The sequence below is a fragment of the Mus caroli genome, chromosome 5 (assembly GCF_900094665.2).
Source record: "Mus caroli chromosome 5, CAROLI_EIJ_v1.1, whole genome shotgun sequence".
Taxonomy (NCBI): Eukaryota; Metazoa; Chordata; class Mammalia; order Rodentia; family Muridae; genus Mus; species Mus caroli.
This window is the reverse complement of record NC_034574.1, coordinates 65,183,792-65,194,341: the sequence shown is the minus strand read 5'-3', so window position 1 is coordinate 65,194,341 and position 10,550 is coordinate 65,183,792. Positions and strand designations below refer to the sequence as shown.

The window sequence follows — 10,550 nt, the reverse complement described above, 5'->3', positions numbered from 1 at the left end:
AAAAATTAAAAAAAAAAGAATACAGACGCCTCTGTGATGGCGCTTACTGGCATTCCAGATGTCATCCTGAGACAGCCAGATACATAAGACAAAACCAAAGGTACTCTCAGAACATGAAGTTCAGGTAATGATGATGTATTGATACATCATCAATTCATCAGTTACCAAAGGCATGTCATTACTCATGTTAACAGGAAAAAAATGGTATGAGGACACATTGAACCCTCTATGATGTCATTGTAACTGTTCTGCAATCTATAACTATCCTAATGTGAACATTTTTCAATAGCTTCTTTCTCTCCCTCTCTCTCTCTCAAATAGTCTCTCTCTCAAAATAAGAGTGGCATTTTTATTTTCATTTCATCTCCTTTTTCTTTTGTAGAAGTGGCCTTTTGGACAGCCGTGGTGGCAAATGCCTTTAATCCCAGCACTTGGGAGGCAGAAGCATAGATTCCTATGAGTTCAAAGCCAGCCTGGTTTACAGAGTGAACTCCAGGACAGCCAGCCAGGGCTGTTACTCAGAAAAAGAAGAAAGGAACATGTCTCAAAAAAATTGGCCCCTAAATTTTGATATGCATGCTAATCTAATGCGAGGATTTTGTTAAATGAGATTTTAATCACAGCTCCATAATTTCTAATCAGCCCAGGTGCTCTGCTGTAACTGATGATGCCAGGACATGGGTCACACTTCCGAGTGGGCAGGTTTTAAACACATAGTAGGATTGCCGATGTGTTTAAATTATTTGTATGTGTGAAGGGGTTATAGCAGTAGTCTTTACAGAATTCTTTCCAAGGCAATTCTTCTGCTAGAAAACCCTGAAACACTGGCCACAGAAACCCAGATACTGTTAATAGCTTTCATTTCAGTGAAAATATTATGTCTTAAACTACATTCTGGGAAGAATCCAGCCTTATCCCAAATCCATTCGTCCCCCACAGCTCCGAGTATACAGCTGCACTGAGGAAGGCAGTGTTGAGCATCCATGGTACTTCAACACTTTGTACCCTTCAGCATTCAGTGATTGTACCATAAAGTAGTAGGTAACTCAGCATCTACTAATCTCTAGATTAGTACCGCTGTAGTCCTCAACCTTCCTAACACTGCAACCCTTTAATACAGTTCCTCATGTTGTGGTGCCCCCCCCCCCGAGTATAATATTATTTTTGTTCCGATATCACAGCTAAATTTTGCTACTGTTATGAATCATAATGTAAATATCTGTGTTTTCTGATCGTCTTAGATGCTCCCTGTGAAAGGGGTTGTCAATCACAGGTTGAGTACCGCTATTCTAAAGGACCAATAATATAGCACAAAGCCCATTGGGCTGAGTTAATTATCCAATACTCAAATCTGAAAAACTTATTAAGGATTTAAGTAGTTGGGGAAAAGTTCCAGGCGGTTTGTGTAGGAGTCCCACACTCACCATTTTCTTCATGGCAATAGTCAAACCCTGCTACACTGCACCTCCGAAACACCATCTTATTCTCAGTGAGGGTTCCTGTCTTATCAGAAAAGAGGTATTGAATCTGCCCAAGGTCCTCAGTGATGTTCAGGGCTCGGCACTGAATGGTAGAATCCATTTTCTCATTGTAGAAATCTACATCGCTCTGGATGAAATAGATCTGCCCAAGCTTCACGATCTCAATGGACACATAGAGAGAAATGGGGATCAGGACCTAATAAAGTACAAACAATATCAAAAGGTCAGAGTCAGTGCAATCCGGTGACTATAGCTAGATAACAGACAAAGGTAAACAATCTCTGCTAAGCATGGCAGAAATTACCTGCAGCAAGATGATCATGGTCCAGAACACATAGAATCCAGTCAGCACCGGTGATATGACACGTCCATCCGGCTCAGGGATGTTAAAAAAGAGCATGTTCTCATACCTGCTCAGCCATATGCCGTGACCTTTACAAAGCACACAGACACCGAAAGGATGCTACTGAGAGTGTGTAAATAGAGAACCACACCCCTCAAGGATGCTACAGAGAGAGCATGTAGAGAACCACACCCCTCAAGAAAAACAGATGAGAATGTTTGCTTTGAACACTAATTGTCCTTTAAAACAGGCTCAAATTCAAAGGCTACTCAGTCTCTTGTCCTTGATAGTCTCTCTCTTATCTTTCTCTCTCTAAATCTCTCTCTCTCCATCTCTCTTTTCTCTCTCTTCTCTCTCCATCTCTCTTTTCTCTCTCTAAATCACTGTCTCTCTCTTGTCTCTCTCTGTCTCCCTCTCTGTCTGTCTCTGTCTCTGTATTACTCCCCCTGCTCCCCATCGCCAGGTCCCTCCAGTACTGTGGCAAAACATAAGTGGATACACTCAACATCAGTGTTTGTCAAGCTAAAGGATAAGAGAAGAAAACATTCAGGAAAAAATGAACAAACAGAACTCTCTTACAAAAACCAAACATGGATATTATTTTGGGAAAACATAGAGTAAAATGATACCGACAAGATATTAGATCAGTGAATTTTACCCACCCAGTGCACCAGTTAAGCACATGACAATCAGAAGCAGGACACACCAGAGGACGTCGGTGTTTGCTCTTCTCTCTAACTTACTGCGTTTATACCGTGGCCCACTGTTGTTCAGCATTGCTTTGGTTTCATGACCTGCATAGAAAGCACAGTATGTCTGAAAACACACACTGCACATTCGGGTAGCAAGCATCCCTGCTAAACATTTCTCTGGCTAACCATCCGATCGAATCTGGCTGCATAACATCTTGTGAGTTTAGTCTGCTCATGTGGTTCGCTTTGGAGAACCAGGATCTGTGAGGTTAAGTTCCTCAAGACTCAGTTTACCTTCTGAATGTTAACACATAGGAGGCCGAGAAGAGGTCAGAATAAAGGGAGGAACAGAACGAACCTGCATAGACCACAATGCCCACCACAGCCTCTGTGTTTCTGATGGTGCACCCGCGGAGCAATAAATTCTCTTTGCTGAGGCCCACACGTTCTTTATTGGCATGTTCCCTGCAAGAAAGGCAGCATATAGATTTATTTTTAAACAGCAAAAGTGGGGAGGTAAAATAAGAGTCTGGAATGTTCTATACCCTGTGTGGTATGTTTGACAGCTCATAGGGAAGGCGTCAAGTCTCTGGCCCACGTGCTTCTGCTGTTGTAATTATCTGATGTGCTAGGGGAAAGCTGCCACAAGTGGCAAATTCCTGTTATCTCTAGAAGTTACTGTTGGTCACATTCCATTACTACAAGAACTCAAAAAATACTCTAAATAAAGATGCTAGAACACACTGTATTTGGAGAACTTATTTGGAGAACTTAGTTGATGAGGGAGGCAGTCTTGACTTAGAAAAGTAGACCTTTTGGTTTGGCTGAAACTAAGAGTCCTGCCGGGCACTGACAATTGGTGGCGGCTCAGGCCATTCGGTGAAAGACTGATGGGAAACCGCATAATCAGAGGTGAAGGCCGACACCCATCCATCTGAGAACAGGGCAGGGGATATCAGAGCCCTCCTGGCTTACAGGAAAGGAGGGGAGGGCCCCAGATTCTTTGGGGGGGTATTTTTATTAGATATTTTCTTTATTTACATTTCAAATGCTATCCCGAAAGTTCCCTATACCCTCTCCCCTACCCATCCATTCCCACTTCTTGGCCCTGGCATTCCCCTGTACTGGAGCATATAAAGTTTGCAAGACCAAAGGGCCTCTCTTCCCAATGATGGCCAACTAGGCCATCTTCTGCTACATATGCTGCTAGAGACACGAACTCTGAGGGATACTGGTTAGTTCGTATTGTAGTTCCACCTATCGAGTTGCAGACCCCTTCAGCTCCTTGGATACTTTCTCTAGCTCCTCCATTGGGGGCCCTGTGTTCCATCCTATAGATGACTGTGAGCATCCACTTCGGTATTTGCCAGGCACTGGCATAGCCTCACTTGAGACAGCTATATCAGGGTCTTTTATCAGAGAACTAGAACCTGAAGTCTGTGACTTCCGAGGTTCTGTGACACCTCCAGAATCACAGGCAGCATTTTGCTTGTATGTGTGTATATATGTATACATCTTGCTATTTTTAGAGACAGAATTTGAATTGTTCAACAGATTCTGCCTAAGGACAGCTGACAAAGTAAAAGAGCCAGAGAAACAAGGCAAAGCTCGCCAGAAGGTGGCAGCTGGCCAAAGGCAAATGTGGTAAGTGCTTCCAGCAAGAGAGGTCTGGCTCACTCAAAGAGAGGAGACAGAAAGGAGAGGACTGGGCTCAACACAAAGAAAAGACTATCCGCTCACGCTGGAATAGGGGAAATAACCCCATTTCTTGGGATAGGAAAATTGGAAACTGCTTAGCTAAATGTAATGTGTCAGACTTACTTTGGTCCTGTTTTGTTTAAGGCAATTATCATAAGATATTGTTTTCAATCAGGTGGAAAAATTTAAACAAATTCTTGGTATTAGATGAGATTAAGGCATAGTTTTGTTTCTTCTCCAGTGTGATAAAGGCTTTATGTTTTTTATACTGTCTTCATCTTCATGGTGATGAACTCACGTGTCACGGGGCCCAGGAGGAAGTGGGAGAGGTGGCTCAGAGTGAGCACCCCTGTGAGATGGCACGGCTGAGGGAGAGCCTGAGTGTTCCGTACACTTTCCCTTGAACTTTTACACACTTGGAAACTTGTGTAATAACCCATTTCAAAATTACTGAAGAAGTAATTACTTGACGAAACTATGATAAGAGTGTGGGGCAAAATCAGCGAAGTAGTTACAAAAACAAGCAAAAACGACCCTTCACACAGTGTGATAAAGGTCGTCTCGATTTTATCATTAAATTTTGATGGCTTTCTAAGCAATAATCATTAGTCTATGAGCAGATGTAATTTCTTACTTAAGTGAAATTCATCAATAAATCTAGCACCGTGACTCTCTGGAACTGCAAAGAATATAAAGTAAAAGCCCACAGAAGTTTGATATAGAGAAGAAAGAGCAAACAAACAGGAATGGATTCTTGATTGCCTCTCCCCCTATGCAAAGAGAACAATTTAAAAATAGCTATTGCCATTCCTCAACATCTTATGTTTATGAAGAATAATTTTACAATCATAAAAATGAATGGCTTCATTCATTAATTTCTATTTATATAAAATTTTCAAGAAATAAAAAAAACTATTAAAATTTTAAAAGGAAAAAGAAAGAAAAAGGAAAGAGGTTGGCCAATTTACTCCCAGTTTTACAGACTTTATTCAAGCTGGGACCTAAACTTCTATGCAGAGAAATGTCACTTCAAGAGGCATCCCTGAACCTAAGCTAACTCACCTCCCTTCCTGAGCTTGTTCATTCTACTTGGAAGGTTTGGCTGAGAGTCTGAGCTCTAGTCTCTTTAGGCCACACACTCACTATCAAACCTAGGCTGGCTTTGAACCTGTGCCAATCCTCTAGTCACAGCCTCCAAAATGCTGGGTTTACAATGCTAGTTTTATAGATGGGAAAGTTAAGACTAAGAATTCATGTTTACAAGTGGCATATGTGGGTGTGCACCAGCCAGTTCTCAACTGATGTAACATTTGTGCAGAATCCTTGTAGCAGGAGTTAAAACACAAAAACATCACTACTAAAGATATTATCTAGGATCAGTTTTCCTCCCTAGAGGCCACAATTTCATCATTAGTTCATGAGAAACATTAGTTTGTCCTCCAATCTCTTGGTATGCTTGAAATGACCAGGTAATGGTATCAGGACAATTCTGGTCTTTAAAAGAGGGAAATAAGGTAGAAATTTTTCTCTTCCTGTTTATTTTTTCCTTGTAAAAATAAAGTTAATGAATATAAGTTGGCTCAGAGTCATAAAATATCTAAGTATCAGAAACCAAGTTTGGGACTGGGAAAGACCCCAAATTATAAGTGTCATTCGGAAAGGTTGAGGGTGGTATTCAAAGCGTTGAGATGGAATACTTCTATGGCTTCCCACACTCTAAGACAAGTCAGTGACTAACTCCTTCCAACCTGAACTGCACCCCTGCTACACTGATCCCCACAAAGGGGACAGACCATCCACTATCGGCCTGCACAAATCCCTCCTTCCAGACTTTAACATGTTCTGAGCTTAACGTGGAGCTCATGCAGACGGGCACGGAGATTGTATCTGTCATCTCAAGGTGAGACGGAAGCACTCATTATAGGCAAGCCTGGTAAAGTTCATAGTAAACTCAAGGCTGGGCTAAGCTACACAGGCCTGTAAGACATTCTTATACCATAGGAAGTGATTCTAGGGATGCTTTCATAGGGTTTCATCTTTTAGATTATTTTATAATACATGCAGATGAGCATTTATTAAAGGACTTAGGTATACCAAATTATAGAGGGTCAAACTTGCAGCCTCTAATGAGTTACCCTGGGTGTGAATTCACAGAACGTCACTGAACTAAGTACACCTCCTTTCGGGCCCACAGACCGCACTCCCACGTCACTCACAGGAAGCCTCGGAATCTGCTGAGGTCATTGTTTGGACTTTCACATTCTATCCTGCTGGAGAACTTCTCAGGATCAACTTCAGAGTCCTAAAAATATTTTTAAAAAAATCACAGAAGAAAAAAAAATAAGATTAAAACTGGTATTTAGACATTGTATCACTTTGACCAATTCTTAATACACACAGTAATTAAGGCAAACACACACACACAATCTATATAGCCTCAGAGTGTATGCTGTGACTCTCTTAGGGTGAAGAGGGAATCCATGACAAGGGTCAGCAGGACCTTAGATGCTGATACAGCATCCACAGAAACAGAAGGAGCGCTTTGTTTGTTTTGTTTTGTTTTTTCACATGAATCACGTGATGCAAGTTTCATGTTGAAATGCACATTCCACCTCAGAGCTTCCACTCATGGAGCAAACAGTAGTGCCATATGTCGTGGAGAATATTTTGTTGTTGTTGCCTATGACCCAGATTCAGAGCATGCAGAAATACCTTGGAGTACATAAGCATTCGATCTCAGCCAAAGTTCATAAATAAAATTCCTAAATAAGCAGGGCATCACCATCTATCAAAATTCTCTCGTGGAGCAAACTGATACTTTCATAATTCTGTTAGGAAACCAGTGGTGATGTAGGCAAAGTGCCTTTCAAAACATTGTGTAGCCAGGCTGTGTTGGTGCACGCCTTCAATTCCAGCACTTGGGAGGCAGAGGCAGGCGGATTTCTGAGTTTGAGGCCAGCCTGGTCTACAAAGTGAGTTCCAGGACAGCCAGGGCTCTACAGAGAAACAATGTCTTGAAAAACAAAACAAAGCAAAACAAAACAAAACAAAAACCAAAAACCAAAAACCAAAAACCAAAAAAAATCATTGTCTAGGGCTGGCAAGATGGCTCAGTGGTTAGGAGCACTGGGCGATCTTCCAGAGGACCAAAAGTTCAATTCCCAGCTCCCACATGGTAACCCACAGCTGTCTGTAACTCTAGCTCCAGGAGATCCAACACCCTCCCAGGGACACACATGCAGGCAAAACACCAATGCATGCAAAAACAAAGACAAAACACTGTGCGTAGGATGTGGCTTCATGAAGAACAAGTCACCAGCTCAGACATGAGAGCTCATCTATGCAATTCCAGCCCTTAGTAAGTTTGTTGTGAGTTTAGAGCCAGCTGGAACTATTATGTAATGAAGTTCAGGATGGCCTGGGCTACAGAACATCTTCTCAGGGAAGTGTGATAAGAAACAGAGAAAAAAGAGTTCTAGCTATTTGAGTAATATTTCTATATCACTGTAGCGAACCCAGAAAACCACGAATTATATGATAACATGATTTGATTCGTTAATAATCCCTATTGAATTCTTTTGAAGTACTAGAATCTATGCTATGTACTTTAACGCTATTAAATAATTTCTTTTTCATAGTCCACTGAGGCTGGTGCTACAAACCAGCTTAGGAACAGCTGCAGATACACAGAGGGCCAAATAGTTTGCCCAAGTTCTCAATACAACCTGCAGACTATGAGGGAGTGATTATGCTCATCTGGAACTGAACCCAAAGTGTGCCTCATAGCCAACGGACAGCAGCCGAACGTGCACTTAGTGCCAGGACAGAATGCTAAGTGATGCAAGACATTGTCAAAATCCTAGGAGTAGGACTGCTTAGGAAAGTGACAAAGACATCAAGCTCAGAGACAGCTGAACATGGAGCAGTCTGCATGAAGATCCATAGATAGAAAAAGGGCTCCAACCCGAGACGAAATGCTAACGGATCAGGAGGCTGATATAGTTTTATTTATGCATATAAGATGAAGAAATTCCAACTTCCTGGTCCTTCAGGTTTTCAGGTTTAAAGGAACGACAGTTAAATTTTAAAATGTTTTACCTTAAGTGTCTCCAGACAGAAGGAAAGGGATATTTAGCTATAAGCATGGTGTTTGGCCCGAGTCAAACAACGATGACAAGAAAGAGACACAATTTCCACATTAATATGAGGAAACTCAGTCATCGTGTACCTGAATAACCACACAAGAGCATCACTTTGTGCATAAAAGACACAAAGGAACCAGCGGCAGAGGGGAGATTTACTTAACTCAAATTTCTGTCAATCTCATTTCCCTTACCACATCAGGATGAACAGCCTAGAGGATGGTGGCATGAGAAACCATGAAAGTTTTATTTTTTTTTTAAAGCTTTGAAACATAGGTAATTAGACATTTTAAGAACATTAATGAAAACACAAAATATAAGACCCTAAGAGGAAGAAAATGAAATTATCCTGTGATTGTTTCTATGAACTCAGCCGGGCTTTTCTAATGTTGTTCCAAACAACCTGATAGCAGGGGGGGTGGGGGGGTGGGGGTGGGGGGCAGAGAGTTTGAACTCCCAAGTCATGTCCATCCTATTATCTATAAAACATAACACACGTCTACTGAGAGCTGAAAACAGATTGAGCCATCTGCAGTTCTATTTAGTCAGTGGTAAAAATTAAATTAAAAATCTCTTTATGGCCAGGTGTGGTGGCACACACCTTTAATCCCAGTACGCAGGAGGCAGAGGCAGGTAGATCTCTGAGTTCAAGGCCAGCCTAGTCTACAGAGCCAGTTCCAGGACAGCCAGGGCTACACAGAGAAACCTGTCTCAAAAAAACAAAAAACAAAAAAACAAAAAAACAAAAATCTCTTTATCCAGTAAAAAACAAAAACAAAAACAAGAACAAAAACAAAAACACATGAAGGCCGGGCAGTGGTGGCACACACCTTCAATCCCAGTACTTGGTAGGCAAAGGCAGGCGGATTTCTGAGTTTGAGGCCAGCCTGGTCTACAGAGCGAGTTCCAAGACAGCCAGGGCTACACAAAGAAACTCTTTGTCTCAAAACAAAACAAAACAAAACAAAGCAAAACAAACAAAGAAACAAACAAGACCACGAGCCCAGACCTTTCCTGAGGAAGAAGGAGCGTCCAGAACCCTCTATCTGAGGAGACAGACACTGCTCACCTGCTCTGTGTAGCCGCGCACCACCTGCCTCTGCTTTAAATTGCTCTCTCCATCAAGACCGGAAGTCTCAATGTGGCAGATGCCATCTGGGTCTGTGGAAAAGAGTAAGACCATGTCTGCAGGGATGATCTCATTGCAGGACAGGCGGATGAAGTCCCCGACGGTGACATTTTTCCAGCAACAGTCAATGTACTTTTTTTCTTTCCTAAAATTGAACAGAAAAAAAGATATATTATTTGAAAAAAAAAAAAAAAAAGGAGGTCTGGAGAGATGGCTCCTCGGGTAAGAGCACTGGTTGCTCTTCCAGAGGTCCTCGGTTCAATTCCCCCCAACCACATGGTGGCTCACAACCATCTGTAATGGGATCTGATGCCCTCTTCTGGTGTGTCTGAAGACAGCTATTTATATCCTTATCTATAGAATAAATAAATAAATCTTTTTTTTAAAGTAGTAAGAAGAAACTAATTATTTCTTAAAATCTTGGTGTATAATTTATGAAATTTTTTATGTATTAAATGCTAAAGGAGACACTACAGAATTGTTAAAACCAAAATTTCACAAAGACTTCATTTGGAAAACTTAGTTATTAAGTTGCAAAAACACAATAAACTAGTTATTAAGACACTTAAATATAAAGCTGACACTTAAAGTCAGCTTGTTCTCTTCCCACTGTGGGATTTTTTGTGCTCTTAAGCTGTTTGAATGCAAGTCGAAGACAGAATTACAATTAACATTACGTGAATATATTGGTATGTGGAACAGTTCTTGTGTGTGATTCTGTGATGAGGTAACAAGGACCCAAAGGTGCCACAAGACTCATTATCAGATTTCACACGCTATACTGGATAATTAAGGACAACTCACACACAACATTTAAAAACAATTCTTTTCTACCACATTATCACCTCTAATTTTCACTCAATAGAAATACAAGCAGCCTTCCATATCTGAGGCTCCAGATCTGAGGATTTCAGCAACTGCAATTCGAAAATATTTGACGGGGCCTAGCAAACACAGGAGTGGATGCTCACTGTCAGCTATTGGATGGATCACAGGGCTCCCAATGGAGAAGCTAGAGAAAGTACCCAAGGAGCTAAAGGGATCTGCAACCCTATAGTTGGAACA

At 41.4% G+C, this 10,550-nt stretch overlaps 1 protein-coding gene across 2 annotated transcripts in view; it reads right to left on the bottom strand.

Moving 5' to 3' along the window:
• Atp10d (ATPase phospholipid transporting 10D (putative)) overlaps positions 1-10,550 on the bottom strand; it is a 95,514-nt gene that overhangs the window by 48,077 nt on the left and 36,887 nt on the right. For both annotated transcript variants that reach the window (XM_021162656.1, XM_029477564.1), the window contains exons 4-9: positions 9,426-9,630; positions 6,431-6,516; positions 2,875-2,981; positions 2,487-2,618; positions 1,786-1,913; positions 1,425-1,677 (exon numbers count right to left, since the gene is read on the bottom strand). In XM_021162656.1, coding sequence (XP_021018315.1) covers positions 1,425-1,677; positions 1,786-1,913; positions 2,487-2,618; positions 2,875-2,981; positions 6,431-6,516; positions 9,426-9,630 — 911 coding nt within the window. The remainder of the gene's footprint in view (positions 1-1,424; positions 1,678-1,785; positions 1,914-2,486; positions 2,619-2,874; positions 2,982-6,430; positions 6,517-9,425; positions 9,631-10,550) is intronic.